This window comes from Myotis brandtii, unplaced genomic scaffold, assembly GCF_000412655.1.
Source record: "Myotis brandtii unplaced genomic scaffold, ASM41265v1 scaffold317, whole genome shotgun sequence".
Taxonomy (NCBI): domain Eukaryota; kingdom Metazoa; phylum Chordata; class Mammalia; order Chiroptera; family Vespertilionidae; genus Myotis; species Myotis brandtii.
This window is the reverse complement of record NW_005362155.1, coordinates 1,848,532-1,869,827: the sequence shown is the minus strand read 5'-3', so window position 1 is coordinate 1,869,827 and position 21,296 is coordinate 1,848,532. Positions and strand designations below refer to the sequence as shown.

The 21,296-nt window shown below is 56.4% G+C and overlaps 1 protein-coding gene across 4 annotated transcripts in view; it reads right to left on the bottom strand.

Annotated features, from left to right (window-relative positions):
- Positions 1–5,746: 5,746 nt before the first annotated feature.
- The window catches only part of PIGQ (phosphatidylinositol glycan anchor biosynthesis, class Q), a 16,978-nt gene continuing 1,428 nt past the window's right edge, over positions 5,747–21,296 (bottom strand). The window contains exons 2-12 of one of the 4 annotated variants that reach the window (XR_001362896.1): positions 17,004–17,702; positions 14,463–14,594; positions 14,188–14,308; positions 12,036–12,162; positions 11,551–11,704; positions 11,297–11,408; positions 10,455–10,535; positions 9,742–9,856; positions 8,077–8,138; positions 6,504–7,196; positions 5,747–6,444 (exon numbers count right to left, since the gene is read on the bottom strand). Coding sequence is in view for 3 of the 4 variants with exons in the window: in XM_014543016.1 (XP_014398502.1) it covers positions 7,044–7,196; positions 8,077–8,138; positions 9,742–9,856; positions 10,455–10,535; positions 11,297–11,408; positions 11,551–11,704; positions 12,036–12,162; positions 14,188–14,308; positions 14,463–14,594; positions 17,004–17,702 (1,756 nt within the window). In the remaining variant the exon portion in view is untranslated. Of the gene's footprint in view, positions 7,197–8,076; positions 8,139–9,741; positions 9,857–10,454; positions 10,536–11,296; positions 11,409–11,550; positions 11,705–12,035; positions 12,163–14,187; positions 14,309–14,462; positions 14,595–17,003; positions 17,703–21,296 lie in introns of all 4 variants that reach the window. The other 3 variants (XM_014543016.1, XM_014543017.1, XM_005870367.2) reach the window with 3 other exon arrangements.

Below are 21,296 nucleotides of genomic sequence, written 5' to 3'. Positions count from 1 at the left end.
TGCCCGCCCGCCTCCTGCCCGCCCTCATCGATTGGTGGGCATGCACGTCCTTCACGTACGCCCGCCCCCACCGTTTCCCACACATTGTAGCAAAGCCTCCGGTCACTCCTCCCCATCACCGCCCCATTCCACCTCTCTGCAATCTCCATTGGTCGCCCACCGACCCTTTCCTGATATCATTGGTTTCTGTACACGTCTGTCATGGCTGACCGACCCCTCCCCCACCGCCGTTCCCCACACAGAGTTGCGGAGATTTCAGCCGCCTCGCCTTCTCGCTGTCGCCATTGGACACTCGCCTCCCTCTTTCCAAGAATCACTGGTCTACCTGCACGTCAGTCAGCATCACTACAGGACTGGAGCGTCACGGAACAACCAGCAATCCCGCCCACTGCCCCCACCATCATTTTTCCCGCCCCTCCACGTCGTCATTGGACACCTCCGCTGATCCTCCCAGAGCCACTGGACCAACAGCACGTCGATCACGTTCCTCTAAGCCCACCCCCTATTTCCCGCCCTCTTCACTACACACTCACCAATGAGGAGCTTGGAACTTCAGGTTGTTTGCATACGCCCCCTTCTTCCAATGGACCGGAGCAGGATGGTGGCGGTCCCCGGGCTGAGGTGACGCGGCTGGGTCCGGGAGGACTAAACCCCCTAGTAATCTGCGGCCGGCTGCTTCCGCAGAGATCCCACAGAGCGCGGGTTGGCCCCCTGGAATTGCACTCGCGGAAGCCGCCCTCCCGTGGCGGGGCGTGACCTGGGCGGGCAAAAGCGGCCAATCAGCACTGGGGATCCTGGAGAGGTGGGACTTCCGCTGCCAAAGTGGGTGGGCCCGAGGGGGGCGGTGGCTGGGCCTGGGAGGTGGGCGCGGCCCTTCCGTGTGGGTTCAGAGAGCTGACAGGCGGGTCCAGTCCGCGGTGTCTGTCCTTCGCAAGGTCGTAGGTCACAGCGCGTGGCTGGGAAGGTCTAACGTTCCAGAATCGGGGGCTCCGCGGGCGGGTGATAGCAGCACAGGCTCCAGCAGCGGAGTGACAGGACTCTGCCTCCACGTGCCCGGGCCTAGATGCCCAGCTGAGTTCGGGTCAGCCCAGGTGAGGGGACTCTGGAGGGCCCACGACTACGGAGGCTTCCAGGAGGAAGGGACTTTGGGATTGTTTACCGGGTGGATGGGTAATTTTCCTAATGGGCAAAGAAGTATGAGAAGCCTGTGAACATGTGTGGAGATGTTAATTTTCACTCTTCGAAATGAAAATTAAAGTAAAACAATACCCTTTTCACCCACCAGATTGGCAACATCGTTTGTGGGCCAGGATATGGGTGTGAGAATTGTGAGAATAAACAAGTAGTCTTGGGGAACAGCCCTCAGGGAGGGAGGTTGGACTGGCTAATGATTCTATCTGATTTAGCATGGAGAAATCCTCAGAAAGGAGCTCAAAGGATTTCAGGGCAGCATTGCAGTGATGATGAAAGTCAGGAAACTGACGGAACTATTACATTAACCAGGTGAGTGGCATAAGGTGCAGATAGCACCTACATGAGAAGAGAAGAAAGCAAATGACTGCAGTATGCCCAGTGTAATTTCAACATTTATGCTTAATAAAACCTAGCCAATCATTCTCATTCTAGATTTACATATAGAGAAATGGAATGCTTGCGTAGGATTAGGTCTGGAAGGATACTCAACAAAGGGACAGCATTGTTTCCTCGGGGGTGACTCTCTCTTCATTTATGACATTTTTTTAATCCTCACCAGAGGATATGTTGTGTGTGTTTGGTTAATCCTCACCTGAGGATATTTTTCCATTGATTTTCAGAAAGAGTGGAAGGGAGGGGGAGAGACACAGAGAGAGAAACATCGATGTGAGAGAGACACATTGATTGGTTGCCTCCCACACGTGCCCCGACCAGGGCCAGGACCAGGACCAGAGCTGCAACCGAGGTACATACCCTTGACCAGAATCAAACCTGGACTCTTCAGTCTTCAGACCAACACTCCACTGAGCCAAACTGGCTAGGGCTGGAGAATACGTTTTTATTGATTTTTAGAGAGAGGAAAGGAGAGAAAGAGAGAGAAACATCAATCTGACAGAGAAACATCAATTGGTTGCCTTCCATATGTGCCCTGACCAGGGATCCAACCCACAACCTTTTGGTGGACAGGATGATGCTCCATCCAACTGAGCCACGCCGTAGACAGGCTCCCAACCTACAAATGATGACCATTTTATGAGACCATATTCACATATGACATGTAATTTACAAGTAACTCAAAAAGTTAAGCATAAAAGTACCTTACAATGCAGCAATTCTACTCCTAGAGAAATGAAAACATGTCCACACAAAAATTTGTATATGAATGTTCACAGCAGCATAATTCACAATCATCAAAAGGTGGAAACAACCAAAACATCCATTAACAGATCAACGGATAAACAAAATGTGGTATTATCCACATAATGTCTATATTCATTTATAAAAAGGAATAAAGTACTGGGAAAAAAAGGAATAAAGTACCCATTTATGTGAAACTTCCAGAATAGGCAAATCCATAGGCAAAGTAGATTAGTGGTTGCCAGAGCCTGAGGTAGGGAGATGTGGGGAACAACTGCTTAAGGGGGATGGATTTCTTTCTGGGGTGATAAAAATGTTCTAAAATTGGTGGTAGTTGGCCCGGCAGAGTGGCTTGGTGGTGGAGCATCGACCTATGAAACAGGTCACAGTTTGATTCCCAGTCAGGGCACATCCCCATGCCCAGGTTCCAGCTAGATCCCCAGTAGGGGGTGTGCAGGAGGCAGCTGAATGAGGATTCTCTCTCATCATTGATGTTTCTATTTCTCTCTCCCTCTCCCTTCTTCTCTGAAACCAATAAAACATATTAAAAGTAATAAAATTGGTGATAGTTGTACTACTTTGTAAAGTTACTACAAATAATTCAATTGTGCACTCAAAATGGGTTGACTTTATATGTAAAATATCCCTTAATACATGTTTAAACAAATAATAAAAGTTGTCAAAACGGAGCCAAGTGCAGCCCTTACTAGATCAGGCACAGAGTGGTGTGGGCTAGGGAGAAGCCACATGAGAGTTAGAGCTTCCTAAACATCAGAACTGTGCAGAGGGAGCAACACAGCAACCAGGCCCCAGTGTGTTGCACCGAGGGCAGCCTGGCTAGCATGTCCTTCCAGCAGGCGAGGAATGGGCAGTAAGAACTTTCCTCCCAAGGGGTCACTGCATCCACGCCATGCCTTCAATAGCAGGTGGACTTCACAGAGAGCAAACCCTTCCATGGGCAGCACCACTGAGTGACCCCCACCCCAAAGCCGCACAGCCTTTACTGGACTGTGAGCCCTGTGGATGCTGCCTTTTCATTTTGGCGTGGTGCCTGGGGAGGCTTCCTAAGGAGCAGGTCCCTCTGCTTGGTGGGCAGCCCCTGATGAGTGCCTGGGCCTTCCTCACTTGCCTTCAGTGAGTGGCTCTCTGGGGAAGCAGGAAGCGGGGACACTTGATGGCAGAGGCTAGCCAGGGGTGGGCAGGGCCACTAGGAACCCTGACGGTCCTGCTTGTGCGCTTCTTCAGGCCATGTCCCCTCCGCCAGAAATGGCTGTCCCTGGATTACAGCAGACACAGCCTCCCGTGTTTATGAAGAAGGCACATCCACCCCCACACACAGTGTTTACAGAAACAGCCAGCAGGCAGTCTTACTGGCCCTCAGCTGGTCAGAGGTGGGGGACTGGGTCGGCAGAGGGGCCAGGGACTGAGCACTGACTGCTGCAGCACAGGGGGAGCCAGCAGCTAGTGCTTGTTCACCCTTGACCTCCACCTGGCAGGACAGGAAGGGCCCTTGGGGTCATCAGGCCAGGCATCACTGTGCCCAGCCTTGAGCCTGCCTCTCCCTTGCCCTGCCCACTCCCTGCTCTGAAGTCACCCAGTCCCCTCTCCAGAGACTGGATGCTCTGTAGATGAGAAGCTATTATCACCTTTCCAGAGAATTTCAATCAAAAGCGCCTTCTTACCGCTCAGGAACTCCCCTGAAGGGGCTCCAGCAGCTGCAGGCCCTGCTGTCTGGTTCTCCGTCAGGACAAAATGCAGAAGTGGGCTCAGCATGCACATCTTCTGACTTGACCTTCCCCAGCAAGGCCTGTGGAGCAGGTGCAGCCATTCCTGCTTTGTAGGTTGGGAGTCTCTCCACGGGGTGATTCTGGAAGCAGGCCTAGGCGACCTGTCAGGGGCTTCAGGTCCTTTGCTGAGATCCTGCACCTCAGAACCCCCAGCCTCAGAACAAAAAGGTACCCATAGGGTCCAGTTGAGGAAGGATTGCCAGAGGGGTCCCACTATCTGGTGCCCAGGAGGCCTTGTGGACAGAGTAGCTGGCTTCCCCCTCATCGGCATACTTTTGTGCAAGGACATCTGGGGCCCACTGAGTGCCAGGCCTGGCCTAGGGACTGAGGAAGGGACAGGACAGCATCCCAACCACTGAGGGACCTCAGGCCAAGGATGAAGCAGATCTGTTTGCAGTCCTGGATCAGGCACTGCACATTGGGTAGTTGAAGTGGCCCAGGAACTGTCTCCCCTGTGGTTCCCACACCCACTGGCTCTGGGCACGATGGGCCCAGGCCTCCAGACCCAGCCTCTGTTCAGGTAGGGAGGGTGGGGAGAGAGGTCTAGGCTGCCTCTGCCCCTCCTCTCCAGGAGACCCACATTCCTCTCTGCTGTAGTCCAAGCCCTCCCCTTTGAGAAATATCTAGGGTTTAACCAATGGGGCAAATAGACGTTGGTCCTGAAGCTCTGTACGCAGGCTTTCTGGGAGCACCCACAAAGGTTTCAGTTGCTCTAGAAACCCTGGCCCAGGTTTGATGCCAAGGAGAGGCCCCACTAAAGTCCCCTAGGTGGACAGAGCCAAAAACCTCTCTGTGTCCATCTGGCAAGAACCAGGCCTGACACCAGAGCGGTCACTCAGGAAATGGGCAGGTAGCCCAGCACCTGGCACAGAGGGTGACAGCTGCCAGGCTGGCCTGTGATGTGGCTACCATCTTGTAGTAGTCTGGGTCACATAGCAGGACCCTCACCTGACGGGAGCCCTGGCAGGAGGAGTAAAGCGACAAAAGTGGGCAAAGGATGAGCAGGTTGGCCAGGGAGAGTGGGGACAATTCAGCACCTTCCAGAAATACAATTGCGGGGCTGTTCTCAGCAGGCACTGGGGGCGCACTCCCTGCCCACCAGGACCCATGTGGGACCTCTGGGGTGAAGGTGCAGGACTGGGAGTTGCTGAGTGACTTTTCTGGGCCAGTCCCTTCCCTACACAGCCAAGACAACAGATGCAGAAGAGGCCACCTGAGGATTCCGGGAGGCTGTGGGACAGTCAGGGAGTGCCTGTGCAGAGTCCTCCAGTTTCAGGTGATGACATATTCATCAGAGCCAGGAGTAGCTCACCCCTCAACAGCAGGAAGGCCTGCACCCCGGCTGTGGGAGACCCCCATGCAAGGGCAAGGCTAAAACCAGAAAGCAAGTGGTCCTGGGTCCACCCACCCACACTGGGACATCTTTAAGGGCCAGAGCCTATACACCCACTCACCAGGCCTGCAGAGTCCTGCTCCAAGAGACAGGGTGCCCAGTGCCCCCATCTTGGCATCACCAGAAAAGGTGTGGTAGACATCTTAGAACAAATAATGGGAACCAGATGTCTGACCACCCCAGTAGAAGAAAGCCCCCCAGACCCATTGCACACAGGACATGAGAAGGCAGAGCATCACACTCAAACACATGAATCTTTAATGTCACATCAGAGAAAGACTGAGCCAGGATCTATCCCAGCAGATGCTGGGCTGGTGAGGACTTCCATAGGGGCCCCCACTATGATCGGTACCCAAGGAGTGTGGGTGGCAGAAGTGGACAGTTCTGAGTGCCCACAATGGACAGGAAGTACTGCCTCAACCCCTAGCCCCTGACTATGGCACGCGTGTGATGCCATATCTTCAGGTTTCCTCACCCTGGGGATTCTGTGGCTCACACCCACACAGATTCTGTAGCCAGCCGGCAGGCAGATGCAGTACCAGGACCCCACCCCAGGGGCTACAGAAGCATCTGCCCAGGAGCTGCCTGCTTCTGCAAGAAGCCAGTGAGGGGAGATGGAAGATTTGGCCAAAGGGGCTGTTCCTGCAGGGACACAGGGCAGGCATGTGGCAGGAACAGGGCAGCCAACTGGGTGGGCACTCAGTTTCTAGCAAGGCAGCTCCGAGCACCCCATATGGCCTGGCTTCACACAGGGATTCTCAAAGGCATGTGGTTGGCTCCTCCTGCAAAGCAATCTTGCCAGGGAGCATCACAATTAACACTGTGCAATTTAGGGCATGAGGAGTACTGCCATCCAACTTCCTGGAGGGTCCTGCCTCATTGGGGCTGTTGTTTTGGGCCAGGGGTGGTTGCTTGGATCCCCCATACTGGCCACTGCTCCACTGAGGCAGCTGGGAGGTGTCAGGGACCCAGGAGTGCATCTGCAGAAAAACCCCCAAGGAAGGAGATGCTTGGGGGGGGGTCAAAGTCTCAGGAAGTGTTGAGTGCAACCTGGGGGAGTCCCTCCACCCATGCCAGAGTTGGACCACCAGGGAGCAGCCAGACTTGTCAGCTCACCCCACTGAGAAAGGATACGGTGGGCAGAGGTGGGATTCTGCAAATCCCTCCTGGACAGGGTCTGGGTCTGAGGAGAGTCAGGGGGGTGGGGCTCCTGGGTAGACGTGGGGGGCTAGGGGCATTGGGCTAACAGTGCCATCACAGCAGATTGGAAGTGCGTCCTGAGGCAAACAGAGCTCATTTTGGAGCACAGGCCAGCTGACCAGGCTGGCCACCCCTATGACCTCAAATTCAACCTCATAGTTGGAAGGATATGACAGGCAAGGCCGGTGGGGCCTGCAGTGGTCCCAGATGAACAGGGGGCAGGGAAGGTAGAGTGCAGGCCCACATGCTACCTGACAGTCAACACCACCCTGGCAGGGTTGAGGGCTGACCATGTCGCGCAACGGTGCTGGGCAGGCTGGTGGCCGGGTACCTCAGTCCTGCTTGTCCCCTCTCTGCCTCCAGGGGTAGATGAGCTCCCCGAAGAACAGCTTGCGGCACAAGGAACCCCAGGAGTGTTTGGGGTGGCAGCCACAGCTGGGGAGGCGGTAGGTGTGTACCACACGATTGTAGGGCAGGGGGTTGATCTGGAAGCACAAGGGTAGCAGTCAGCCCCCAACTCCCTGGGGCTTGAGCTCTCTAGGCCTCAAAGCCCTCACAGGGGGTTGGGGGTATCCCTGGGGCCAGCTCTGTGCCAGATGTGCTTTTGCCTGTGGTCCATGGGGTAGGATGAGCAGCTTGGGAGGGAATGACCTGTTCTGAGCAGGCTGCAGGGAGGAGAGTGGACTGGGCTGGCCGAGTGCAGACCCCTCCACCCCAGGACTCAGGGAACTCCCAGGAGCCTTCTCAGGGACACACCTCACACGAGAAAACCACACAGGGCACTGGTTGCCTCCGCATCTGACCTCTCCCAGTGACCCTCAGGCCAACCCCACCAGCCTGGACCCAACACTGGTACCCAGTGAATCATCTGAGGGGGGGTCATCTGGCAAGTAGCCTGCTCCCTCCTGAAGGCCTGGGGCTTCAAGACTGTTTCAGATAGAAGAGTCCAACAGAGAACAGATGTTCTGATGCCTTCACCAAATTTGTGCTGTTCTGCCTGGAACAAGAGCTTTTGGAGCCCAGGGCAGGACTCAGGGACCCATAGCCAAGTAGGCAGGAGCCCTAGACAGCCAAATGCATCTGACAGTGCAGGGGATCTTGTCCATGGGCCCTACTGGGGAAGGTTCCAGGCAGAGATGGTCACGGTGCAGAGAGGCCTTGGGGGTGGGAAAGTCTCCCTTTGGGCTGTACCCCTCAGCTCTGCTGGGCCCTCCTGCCTGTACCTTACCCTGGGCCCATGATGCTCTAAACCCAGGGCAGCAAAGAGGGGCCTGATCCCAGCTGCCCAGGAACATGGGCAGCATCATGGGGTAAGGAGAGGGATCTGTCCACAGACAGCAGTTGAGGGGTACGCAGAGGCCTTACCTGCATCAGGAGGCGGAGGGGCCTGCCAGCCTCATGCTCCAGGACTTGAAACTTCACGCCAGCTAGAAGGAGAGCAGGTGTTCCTGAGGAGGAGAGTGGCTTTCCAGGGCTCCCAGGGCCCAGAAGACAGCCCCCATCAGTCCTCCTCCTCCGTCAGCAGAGAAAGCGTGGACAGAGGAGCTCTGGCGGTGGAGGCCCCTTCACCTCTGGGCAGCACTCTGAGGGCTGCCTGAGCTCGTCTGCCCCGCCTGTCCTTCCCATATGCCTCTTTGAATGTGTTGCTGGGCCGATATCAAAGCTTCCTGCACAAATCCACTGAGGAAAAACTGAGTGTCTGGCTAGCAGTGGAGCACAGCCTGTGCTGTTTTCCAAATGAGACGTGGGTTTTCCCACAGAGCAAACGGGCACTTGCTGGGTGGCGGCCGTCCTACTGGCATCTAAATGTCTTCTAAATTCTATGTGTGTGGCCAACTGGGACCTACCATGCCCCTGGCCTGCAGTTTGGACACCCACCCCTGGGCATTCCCAGGCTGAAGGTTTTTTGAAAAGAGAAATAGGAGCTAATTATTATTTGATGAAGAGGCCCAAGGCAAATTCAGGGAAGAAGAGAGGAGACAGCGGCATCTGGGGCCTTTAATGTGAAGTTAAAACAACTCTACTCTGGCAGTGAGCCAGGGTATGGGGGAGGAGGGTGCCAAGTCTTGGTCTCTCCACTTGTGTTGTCCTGGCATTCTGAGGTGCAGGCTGGGGGCTGAGTGAACCTGGCAGCACAGTAGATGGGTCCCTAGCCTGGCCATCTGTAGGGAGAGCCTTGTACAGAGGGTTTAGGGCATCCAGCAGACAGACTTTAAGTCCAAAACCCGTGGAACACTCATATTCACATCCTCTGGCTCTGAGCTGGCTGAGAGCAGCCACAATGAGCTCTCGGGTGTGTCCCAAGCTGCCCAGCTACAAACTGGGGTCAGGGCCTCCTGGGCACTGTGGTCAACTTGGGGGCCACATGAACAACTGCTGGACAGGGGCTGTGCTAGAAATCTCCAAGTGCCCTGTGTTCAAAGCCCCTACACCAACCCACAACCCTATGACCAACTGGTGGGGACAGCCTCCCCTTAGGGGCATGTGGCCAACCCAGTGGTTAGTATCAGCATAAAAATGGGCAGCCACTTGCACAAGGGATGGCCGGGGCAGCTGGGAGGAGGGGCGCTGTCCCAGCAGACAGTGGTCTGCTGGGTACCAGGTACGAGTACATTTTTGTCTGGCCAGCCCAGCATCTTCCATCCTGGCATGTTGCCTCCAAAACTGAGTTACCAGCAGGCACACACAGCCCCACACAACCACACGAGTACATCTTCTCTGAGCCACATGCAGGTGCTACCTACATCACTGTGGACAGACTCAGGGCAGATATTCACACTTGTCACAGAAAAGGGTGAAAAAAGGAAGTATCACCACTGTGGCCTCTGAAACCTGAGCACCAGCTGGGCCCTCTACCTCCAGCTCAGTGCAGGCAACTGGTCCAGCAGACGGCCTGGGACCAGGGGTCTCTGTCCTCCCTTCCCACCCACCCCATGCACACCACCGCTTCCAGGCAGGAGGCACACATGGTGCAGTTGGTGTTTCTGCAGGGCCCACAGGTGTGTGCCTGCCCACCCAGCACAGACCTACCTGAGAGTCTGTAGGGCCGGCAGAGCCGCAGGCCGAGCGCATACAGTGGCAGGGAGTTGATAAGGTCCACGAGCAGATGAATCAGACCCTGCACAGTGACCACCAGGAGCCGGAGCTGCAGCAGAGACAGTGCTCAGGGCCTCTGAGCCAGGATCATGGCCAGAGCAGAGCAGTCTGACGGGTTCTGGGCCACAGTGAAGGGTGACCAGGGACTCGAGAGCCTTGGGAGAGCATGTATCCCACTCTGAGGAGGGCACTAATCATGGACCAAACCTGAGACGCAAGCACAAGGAGGCAGGAAGCAGAAGGCAGGAGAGGTTGGCCCTCCCGCAAGGTCAGAAGAGATGGCACTCTGATCCAGGGAAATGAATCACTGGCCCCTCGGCCCAGGTCACCTGGGTGCTGCTCCCCTCCTTCTGAGTCCCCACCACCACGCCAGACATGGGGAGACCACCACCATGACCTGCCCACCTTGGGTCCTGTCCTCCTTGTACCCAGCTAAGTGTCCCAGAGCGGTGGGTGATGGCCCCCAGGGTAGAACCCCTCTAGGGCCCAGCACACACTGCCCAGAGAGCTTAGAACAGCCATACCCCATATGGCCTACAGCCTGCCCATAACTGCAGGCTGGCAGGCACATCTGGCAGTGACCACTCTAAGCACTGCGGGCAAGGCCCCTCAGCCAGGTGTCATGCCCAGAGTCCCCCATAGCTCACCAGGGTGAACACCAGGTAGTACAGGGCCGTGGTGGGGAGCAGGAAGACCAGGATGGTGAACAGCAAAGTCCCAATGAACAGCTGCCAGGAGAAAGGCACCCTTGGCATCAGCTGGAGCTCACACTGGGGACAGCCCCCTGCTTCCCTCCCCACCAAGCCCACCCTATAACTGAGCAGAAAGGGGATGCCTGCTAGTAGGACACTGGCTTCCTGAGACAACTCATGAAAGCCTGCTGATGAAAGCTCTCTCCAGCACTGGGGGGGAATGAATGCATGCCCTCCAGACTCAGTGATGCATGGGAATTGGAGGCAGAGAGAGGACCAGCCAGTAAGGTGTACAGCCACATACACCGAAGACAAAGGGTTGTAAAAATCATGCAGTAAAAGACACGCCCTGGAGGGCAGCACTCAGGTTCCATGTGTTAGGTCTGAGCAAGCTAATGGGATGTCAGAACCAGGAACCCGCTGCCTGGGTCACCTCCAGCGTCCCGTGCCTAGGGTCATGTCTAGGGCCCACTGCCACGTCACTCCTAGTTCCTGCTGACCAGACTCCCTAGGGCCCAGCAGCCTCTTGAGAGCAGGGTCCACCTCCCATGGGGATAAGGTTCTGCACTGCCTGAGGGCCCCACATGACCCTGCATCTTGCAGACCCCCCAGGTCCCCCGGGGTTGATGCCGACCCTGTGGCAAGTGAGCTGCAGGACAGGAGCAGGCTGCCTCCTCATGGTGCCCAAGCAGCTGCACTGGCCAGGCCCATTTAGAGGGGTTGGCTGGACTGGAGCTGGGAGGTCACACTGGCCAGTTGAGGTCAGGGTGCACCCTCCCCTGCATCCTGCTCAATACCTGGTCCAGGTCATAGGAGCAGGAGTCCACCCGCTGGCGCAGAACATTCCACTTCTTCCCTCGGAACAGGCGCCAGAGTGAGGAAAGGCCACAGATCTTCAGGCAGTACAGCCTGCGGGACATGGGCGCCATCAGGACTGGGTCTGGGTACTGCACCACCCCTGTAGCCACCCAACCTCAGGGCCTGTCTGTGGTGCCCAGGGTATGGAGGGCTGCACTGGGCCAGCCTACAGGGGTGGGGAGCACACACCCACCTGGCACCATAGACATAGAAGCAGTAGATGTGGAAGGTGAGGAGGGCGATGATGTCCGACAGGATGGACAGGGCAACTGTCAGGCCCAGGCAGGCTGAGAGGCCCATGTGCCACAGGATTCGCTCGATGAATGGGGACATGAGGTGGATGTAGCCTGGCAGGAGGGGGGTCAGCCCTGAGGGGGTGCTCAAGAAGGTCCTGGTCCCCCATAAGTCTTCAATGAGGATGGTGCCTGAGTCTTCTGGAAACTGTGAGTGACAGACTATGCCACTGGCCATCCCTCAGTAGAGTAGCCAGCCTAGCACAGCTGGGCTCCACACACACTGGACGCCAGGAGGGTAGGAAGCAGGGACCAAGGGGATGGTGCCAGGCCTGGGCCCCACTGCCCTGCTCAACCAGGGCCTGTGTCCCTGAGGGCACAGGCTTTAGGAGCCAAGTCAGGGATCCCTGGGAAGTCCCATGGCCCACCCACCCCCAGCACTCACTGATCCATAGGTGGATGTGGTACAGGAAGAAGCGGCCCAGCACCTGGTCCAGTGCCCGGTTCATCTTGAGCCCGGCAGGTGCGCCCATCAGCCACTGCAGCAGGTGCTGCAGCTCCTCGGCCACCCACTGTGAGGACACAGGGGCATGCTGTCCACAAACTGGGCCAGCCCGTCTGTGCAGGCAGAGGTAGCCCGGGCTCCCTTCTCCAGGTGTCTGGACTGCCATCTTCTATCATGATGGGTACATGGGATTTCCCACACTTGTCTGGCCATGGAACCCCTCTTCACAGATATTCTGGGATTCGGGGCTGAGAGGCACAACCTATGATGCCAACAGTCTGTCCCTGGCCTTCTGGACAGGTAGCCCCTGATGGGAATCAACCTCAGAATAAAGCATCCTTGCCCCATCTCACCACTCTGGCCACTGTACCCACAGAAGCCCTTAGCCCTAGACTCCAGGATATGGGACAGACCCAGGCTCACTGTGAACCTTGTAGGGGGAGCCTGTGGGCCCAACCCAGTCTTCCTCCACCAAGGACCCACCCCACCACCAGCCACAGCAGAGGCCTGGGCCTGCTCTGGGTGGATGACCTCAGGTGAGGGAGAAGGTGTCCAGCCTGTCAGGGGCCCAGGTAGCAGGTAGGAGGATGGGAGGGTCCCCTAAAGGGAAGGATACATGGGGATCCAGAGTCAAGATCAATGTCGAGTGAGGGCCAGAGACAGCACAGGGACCCTCACCAGCAAGCAATGAAGCTGACCAGTGAGTGTCCGGCTGCCCTAGGAGGAAAGCCAATGTCCGTGTGCCATGCCAGCTCCAGTGGGCAGGCCCTGAGGACTCTCAGCCAATGCTGTGGCCACAGTAGTGACATCCCTGCATCACAGTCAGAGGTATGCCACCACCACCATCCCTACCCACAACCCCACCTGCCTTGCAGGCCTCTCCCAACCCTGTGTGAAGGCCTCAGCCGTATCAGGAGCAGTGAGAAGGGGAACAGAACATTCTTTATAAATAGAGCTTATTTAATATTTAAAGGATAAGAGCTCGGCAGCAGGAAGAGGCTTTCATTTTTCAATTAAATATTTATATTTCTGAGCAGTTTCGCAGAAAGGGGGTCTAGGGTGAAGTTGGCCACAGGCAGAGCACAGAAGAGCAGGCAAAGTAGCCAAGCCTCTTTCCCAGCCCCCAGACTCTCCTTTCTCCTTCCTCTAAGCTGGGCCACTCTGAGAAGCCACGGACACTCAGCCTGTGAGGGCTCCTGCCCACAGAGTCCGGTCTGGCCACAGTAGGCCCAGTAAACAACCACGCTGGACGCTGATGATGGCCAGAGGAGGCTGAGCCCACAAGGGCCACCCAGTCAGGCCTCAGTCACAGAAGGTCCCTGAAGAGGCTGGTGGGTAGCTTAAGAGGCCAGAGGGATTGCCCTAACCAGGAAGCCAAGCTCCCAACAGAAGTGACAGGGTCTTTGGCTCTGAGGAAGGCAGGCAGGGAAGCTGAATGCAGCAGGGGGAACCCTATAAGGATGATGTGGCAGGGAGGAGGGGAGTAGCACCCGAGCCCCGGAAACATTGCCCAGATGTGCAGGGCAAGTCCAGGAGCATAGCAGATGAGCTGGTACCTCTGGCTCTCAGCATGGGAACTACAGAACCAATGCTGGGAGCGAGGTGACCACTGAAGGATGGGAGGCCAGAGCTCAACCGCGCACAGACAGCCCTGAACACACAGGTTTTCATGATGCTGAGCATGCAGTGGTCCCAACCTAAAAGGCAGTCAGGAGAGCAGAAAGGCATGCACTGGGGGCAGCAACAGGAACACTAGGACACTGGGCCAGGCCCAGGGAGGTGGGCTCCCCTAAAAGCCTTGACCACAAGGTGGCCCCCCCACACACAGCCACCTTCAGGAAGAGAAGCTAGAAGCCAGGAGCTGCAATTTGACCCAGCGTGGGGAGGTGGGCACCTGGCAGATCCAAGTCTCCACAGCTCCTAGGGAACTGGTCTAGGGTCAGTGAGGATTGCTCTTGTGGCCACAAAACGTGGAGGGGAAGAGCTGCTCTAGCTGGTTGAGGGGCCTCTGCTGCCCCCAGGAAGCCCCCCCCCCCCAGCCCCCAGAAACAGGGACTGGAGTCTAGACCTGGCTCCACCCCATCCAACTCACATCAGCCACGGGAACAAGGGCATCAGCCAGCTGCCCAATGCGGTCTTTCCCATGGAGCCAGGACAACAGCGTGAGGCCTAGGGCCACGTCAAGGAGCACGGAGACAAGCGTGTTGGCCTTCCTGGAAGGAGGGGTCCAAAAGGAGTGGGCGGTGAGGGCGGCCTGGCCAGAAAGGGTCAGCGAGGGTGGGTCTGGTGCAGAGAAGGGGATGGGGAAGGGGCTTAGCCTATGGCACATCTGGCCGCTGCCGAGAAGACCCCGGGAAGGCCCCGAACCTCATCAGCTGGGAGGCATTCTCGGCCTTCTGGGTGCTGAAGATGAACGTGAGCTGCTCCAGCCGATGCCTGAGCTGCTCACACGTGGAGAGCTTGCTGCAGATGAAGGACAGTGGCCACAGCTTGAATACCCTGTGAAGGAGCAGAGATGGATGGGCCTTCAGCTCCTCCTGGGCTCTCCTGCCTGCCAGGGAGCAAGGGCTGCCTCAGTGTTACCAACACGCCTCACTGTGCAGACAGGAAGCCAGGCTCAGCCGGAGTCCCTGGTGGCACCAAACATCGATGGCCACACTGTGAACTCAGCAGGGCAGGAACACGGGTGGGAGGGCCCAGATAAGCAGCCCAGTGGGGCTCATGGCACATTCACAACCATTAACTGGGAGCCCGAGCATCTCACAAAGAGCTGATTCCAGGCCAAGTGCACCCGGAAGTGGAGAGAAAGCACGGTACTGTCACCCAGCGCCATGCCGTGCTGGATGGGGTATCCTCGTCAAGGGTCTCTGGGCTGCCCTGGACTCCCAATGGGACTGACTTCTCTCCAGGCAAAGGAAGCACTGAGACACTCCCACAGACATTCAAACGTTGAGGGAACACGCTTGCAAGCAAAGATGAAGACAGTGCTGGGTTGCAACTCAGCCATGCCCAGAGCCCCTTTCCACTCACAACCTTGCTGCCGGCAGGGGAAGAGAAAGGGCTGGCGCACAATACAGAGCCACCAACAAGCCGCACTTGGACTCTTCAGAAGGAAGAGGTCCAACCTTGAAAGTTTAAAGGCTTCATCTCCAATCAATGAGCTATGACCAAATCCAAAAAATGAAAAAAATAATAAATTAAGAAATAAATGGCCCTAACTGGTTTGGCTCAGTGGGATAGAGCATTGGCCTGCAGACTGGAGGGTCCTGGGTTCGTTTCCAGTCAAGGGCACATGCTCGGGTTGCGCGCTCAATCCCCAGTAGGGGCCGTACAGGAGGCAGCCGATCAACGATTCTCTCTCATCATTGATGTTTCTCTCTCTCTCTCTCTCTCTCTCTCTCTCTCTTCCTCTCTGAAATCAATAAAACTATATTTTAAAAAAAAGATTTAAAAAAGAGAGAAAGAAATGAAACGCGTTCAGCATACCTCCTGCCCCCTCCCCACCAACTCCAATCAAATGGAAGGTGGCCTCGCACTGTGTGCACAGACCCCTGCCTGCACAGCAGTCTCCCCAGGGTTCAGACCAGCCCTAGGCAGCCTAGGCCCCAACAGCACCCCTGGGCCTGCCCCGGGGAAACAAGGGACTTCACTACTGCACGGTGATGGCCATGACTCATCCATAACCACCACCAGTCCTTGACCAACATCTGACTGATGGGTTAATCCAAATTTGGGGCACATGGGTAGTCATTAACCTTTCTTGGGTCCTTTGAAAGCTGTTAAAAGCTAAGAACCTTCTCTCCCCAAAATTGTAGCTAGGCCCAGACATACTTTCACATACTTCATTCCAAGGAAATCATGAAGCTCTGAAACCCGCCATTCCCTGCAGCCTCCACAATCTAAGGCGTGTCCACACACAGCTGCCAAGGTCTCTCTGCCAGAACAGGCCCTTGTCCTGATGAGCAGGCAAGGTCAGTCCCCAAACCAGACAACTTAAACCCCTAGACCTAAGGGGAGGGGGTGCTCCCCCACCAGAGAGACGGCTTATCACCGTGAGAGGGGCCCCTACAGCCCAGCCAGAACTCCCTGGTGCTGCCCCACATTCCCCAGGGCCCTTAGGGGCTTTTATAAATCCCTTGGCCAGGCCTGCAGCCAGGAGTGTTCCAGGTGATTCCAGAGTGGCCAAGGCTGGAGACCACCACACCACACCCATGACTGTCAGTGAGCGGATACACCCCCACAGCCTCCAGGGCTGTCTCTCCTGCTGGTGCTGGGGACAGGGAAGTGGGCGGGCCTAATGTGTTTAGGACAGTGATGGCGAACCTTTTGGGCTCGGCGTGTCAGCATTTTGAAAAACCCTAACTTAACTCTGGTGCCGTGTCACATATAGAAATTTTTTGATATTTGCAACCATAGTAAAACAAAGACATATTTTTGATATTTATTTTATATATTTAAATGCCATTTAACAAAGAAAAATCAACCAAAAAAATGAGTTCGTGTGTCAGAGGTGACAGGTGTCATAGGTTCGCCATCACTGGTTTAGGAGGATGAATAACTCCCAGGCAGGGTACACAAGCCCTCAGCCAGCAAAACCCAGTCTGTCCATTGTCTCACCTCCCTCTCAAGGGCTGGAGCTGAGGTTCACCCAGTACCCCTACCCTGTGGGTCCTACGCAATCGCTGAGGTTGCCAGGAAGCCTGGCTCTTCCTCAGGAGTGCGGGGCACCAGAACAGCAGCCACCACCAGGACGCCCTCTGAGATACTAGGAGAGGAAATATGGGAAAGCTGAAGTGTGGAGGACAGCCATGAGCCTCCGAGCGGCCCTGTCTGGGCCTTCACACTGAGGGGGTGGGCCTAGGACTTAGGAGTCTGACTCCTTCCTACCCTGGCCCCAGGGGTACCTACCGACAGGTGCTGGCAGCTGAGATGAGTGACAGCAGGTAGGCCATCAGCAGGCAGACGGGCCCCGAGGCCTGCTTGGCCAGCTCCACGAGAATGCTGGCCTCCACTCCCTCTGACTGCCAGTGGCTCAGCCGCACGAGGCCCTCATCAAACCGGTCACTTCGGAAGAGTGCCTCGCTTCGTGCCACTGTGTCGAAGACAGCAGCCAGGCCCCTAGTGCTGGCCGTGGCATCCCCAGCCTGGTGGTCAGGCAGGGCTGTGGGCGGGTGCAGCTGGGACAGCAGCACCTTGCGCTGGTCATAGAAGATGAGCATGACTTGGTCTTCGCCGGGGGCACTAGGGGAGGTAGGCACCTGCCGGTGGGTGGCCTTGCAGCTCCAGAACTTGCTGCCCCGCTCCCGGCACAGCTGGAGCCAGGGCTCGTGGGAAAAGATGGCACCCAAGCCCTCCAAGAAATGGCCCAGGCTCTCCTCGGGCTCCTGCCGACGGTGGCACCAGGTGCCCAGCACAGCCACGCCTACTCCGCTGGCCTGCTGAACCTGGGCCAAGAGCTCCTTGACCTGGATGGGGATGAAGGGAAAGTGCACCACGGCCAGGACCACAGCACTGTTCTGCTCGGGGACCCAGCGTCCAACCAGTAGGCCGCTGTCTGCTGAGGCACAGCACGTGGGAAAGAAAGCCTTCAGCACCATGCTGGAGACACTGGAAGAGAGGGGAGAGGCTCAGCTCAGAGCTGCTGCTGCCACCAACACCATGCCTCCATGGCCCCAGGGGGGCTGGCATCCCTGTGGCTATAGGCCATGGCCAATGTGTGGCACAAACACTCTGATGGGCCCAAAGCCCACTGGTTGGAGTAACCCAGTTTTGGGTTTGGCCATGGAGGCTGGTGGGGGGGTCCCCGGTTGTCCACCTCCCATGGGCGCTGCCCTCCCTTTACCCTGGGCCAGTGGTTGGCAAACTGTGGCTCACGAGCCACATGTGGCTCTTTGGCCCCTTGAGTGTGGCTCTTCCACAAAATACCAACTTCTGTGCACGGGTCACGAAGTTTCAATCGCACTGTATGTGCGCACCCGCACGTGGTATTTTGTGGAAGAGCCACACTCAAGGGGCCAAAGAGCCGCATGTGGCTCGCAAGCTGCAGTTTGCTGACCACTGCTGGGCTGTTGTGAGACAGGCCCCAAATCACTCCTCGTCCACATCCCAAGGCAGGTCAATGCTTTCCCGCATTTCAGAGACAAGCAGGCAATTACACGACCTGCTCAGTACCACTCACAGGGGTTTTGAAGATAAACAAAAGGTTTTAACTTTTGTTTTTAAAGACACTGATTAGTTTTTTATGTGTAGCACATGGGAAAATGTAGTCTCATTAACAATTAAAGTAATGCAAATTAAAACTCTAAACAACCTTGATTTACTTACTAAGCTAGCAAGAATAAAGATGAACATTTAAACAAATTGCTGCTGGGCTGAGGGAAACCAGACATGTGCACACTGCTGGTGGCTGTGGGCACTGGTGCAGACACCCCAGAAGATGCCTAGAAATGTGCCTGGTAACCTGAGCCCACCCTCCTGCCCAGTGAGCCTCCTGGAGGAGCCTCAGTGCTCAGAGAACAGGCTCTGCTCTCACAGGGCTTCTGCCTGCACCTGACCCTCAAGCCTACAGCCATGCCCATCCTGCCCTGGGAGCCCCATCCACCCGCCACTTCAGGGAAGGGCTCCCCACAGGGGAGTGTTTCCTCTCGTCACAGCTGAGCACCTTCTTTGGGAAGTATTCTTCCAACCATGTGGCTATCACAAGTGGGGGTGGGAGTTCACTAGCCCTGGGGAACGGAAAGACACCATCATCTTCTCTCAGGAGGAGGGACCCCAGCCTTCCTGGCCTCTCACTACCCTCACATGGCCTCTGAGCAACAAGAACAGCCCCAAGTGGGAATTTTGTGGGACCCTGGGCCTTAACTTGCCCAGAAGCAAGCTCACTGGGATGAGGGTTTCTCAGCAATCACCTCGTTCTTCCACCTGAGCCCCTCCCAGATGGGGCCTGACCCAGCAGGACCTCCCCCAGCATGGACTGAGGGCATTCATATTGAGGTGTGCCCTTTCTCAGACACTGGTAGCCCCCACCTCATCGGCATAAAGGGCAGAGCAGCCATCCTGAGCTAAGACCCCCAAGTTGGAGCCCATACTGGAGGGAGAAAACACAGGCCTTGGACTGAGCCTGGGGCTCCCCAGGCCCTCGGGGATAAGGGGAAGAGAGACACACACATGTTGGGGCAGTGTGACACTGGGAGGCACAGGGAGCCTTTTCCTGAGGACCAGGGGGCACTGGGGGGCCTCACACAGACACAAATGCCCAGGGTTTCAGAGGCCACTGATGCAGCTGCTCTTCTCCCCTGCAGGTAGCCCAGCTTGGGACTGGAGGGCCGGGGCCTCTCCCAGCCAGCTTGTGAAAAGGGCCTCTCACAGCTACGGGTTCCAGCTGAAAGGGCCCCTTTGAGTCCAAAGGCCCCTCCCCCAGTGACCAGGGAGGGCAGGCAACAGTGTAGCCGCCTGGAGCCAGATCCCCGTGGCCATCATCCAGGGCATCCAGAGCCAACTGGTCTTCCTGAGCCTTCTGCAGGGACTGCCCTCCTGAGAGGACAGAGCGATTCTGCCTGTGAGGGACCCGGTGTGTCTGGCTTGACAACTACCCCGGGGGACCAGCCAGCACAGTCCAAACCTCAGTGCCAGCCTGTCAGGACACACCAGCTCAGCCAAATGCCACCATCACAGCCTTCGTGGGGACGGCTTTCCCAGGAGCTAAGGAGAACTGCTCCTTTGGGAAGTATTCTTCCAACCAGGTGGCCGCTTACAAGTGGGGGTGGGGGTGGGGGTTCATTTTGAAGCAGCAGCACAACTGGCCCAAAGGCGGACAGGTGCTCTGAGGGAAACGGACTACACCGTATGTTCACTGTGGGAAAATCTGTCGCCTTGTACACATTGTGCTTCATCTACAAAGTTTACCGGGGAAAAAAAAAAAGAAAGAAAGAAAAAAGCAGCAGCTCCTCATGTCTAAGAAAGAGCGGAGAGCAGAAGTTGATGTTCTTATCCGTGGGGCAGTGAGAAAGAACTCTTAACAGATTATGGAGCAAATTCCCATCCCTGCTCCCACCTCAGCCTCTGGGAGTGAGGAGCACAAAGAAGTCTGCTCAGATCAGACAGCCAGGAAGAGATGAAAGAGCAGGCGATCGATAGCAGAGGTGCAGATTCGGAGCAAGCAGGGCGGTAACTTGGGCAACATGCACACCTTTAAAGACTCAAAAAAAAACACCCCACAAACAACAAAAACAAGGGCCCATACCTAGAAAAGCCTCCCCTGTTAGAAATGGCACCAAGTTCCCTTGTGAAACAGTCCATTCCCAGATCAGCCAGGATCCCCGGGACGCTCGCCCCACGGAACCGGAGGCCAGTCTACCTGATGAGGTACAGCTGCACTCCCCTCCCTCATCCTTTGCACAACTGATTCCGGGACAAAGTCCCGGTATGGCTGGTCAGGGGCATCTCGCTGGTGTAGTGGTTCTCAACCTTCCTAATGCCGCGACCCTTTAACACAGTTCCTCATGTTGTGGTGACCCCCAATTTTATTGTTACAAAGTGAACATAATTAAAGCATAGTGATTAATCACAAAAACAATATGTAATTATATATGTGTTTTCCGATGGTCTTAGGAGACCCCTGTGAAAGGGTCGTTCGACCCCCAAGGGGTCCCGACCCACAGGTTGAGAACCGCTGCGTGCAACCAACCCTCCTCCGAGAAGCCTCCCAGGCACGGCTCCTCAATAGCTCACAAGAACTAGTTTTTACCCCATGTTGTTTGTGTTTTTAAAAAAAATGCATTTCCCCTGTTTTGTGAACAGTGCCTTTCCCCCTCTGGTTCAGAAGCATGGCCATGAATCTAGGATTCTGTTGTTCGCCCTTCACTGCAGTCAGGGACCAATACAAAGTGCTGACAGCCCGCGTCCCTGACCCTGAATGCCCTTCCCCAGGGTCCACAGCGAGACCCAGGCTGGGTGGGTCAGCAGCGGGAACGCCTGGCCGGGCGCCCTTCACCCCACAGGGTGCTGGGCCCAGCCTCCCCACCAAGAGCACCCACAGGGCCCGGTCACAATCCGCCCGGCGCTCACTGCCCTCCTGGCCGGTGGCGGCCCCGTTTTACTGATGCTGAAACAGAGGCTCCGAGTGGCAAGAGGGCTGCGCCGGCCCAGGGGGAAGGCTTCGGGAGACCCTTCCGCTCCTTCGCCGGCGCCTGGTCCCGCCGC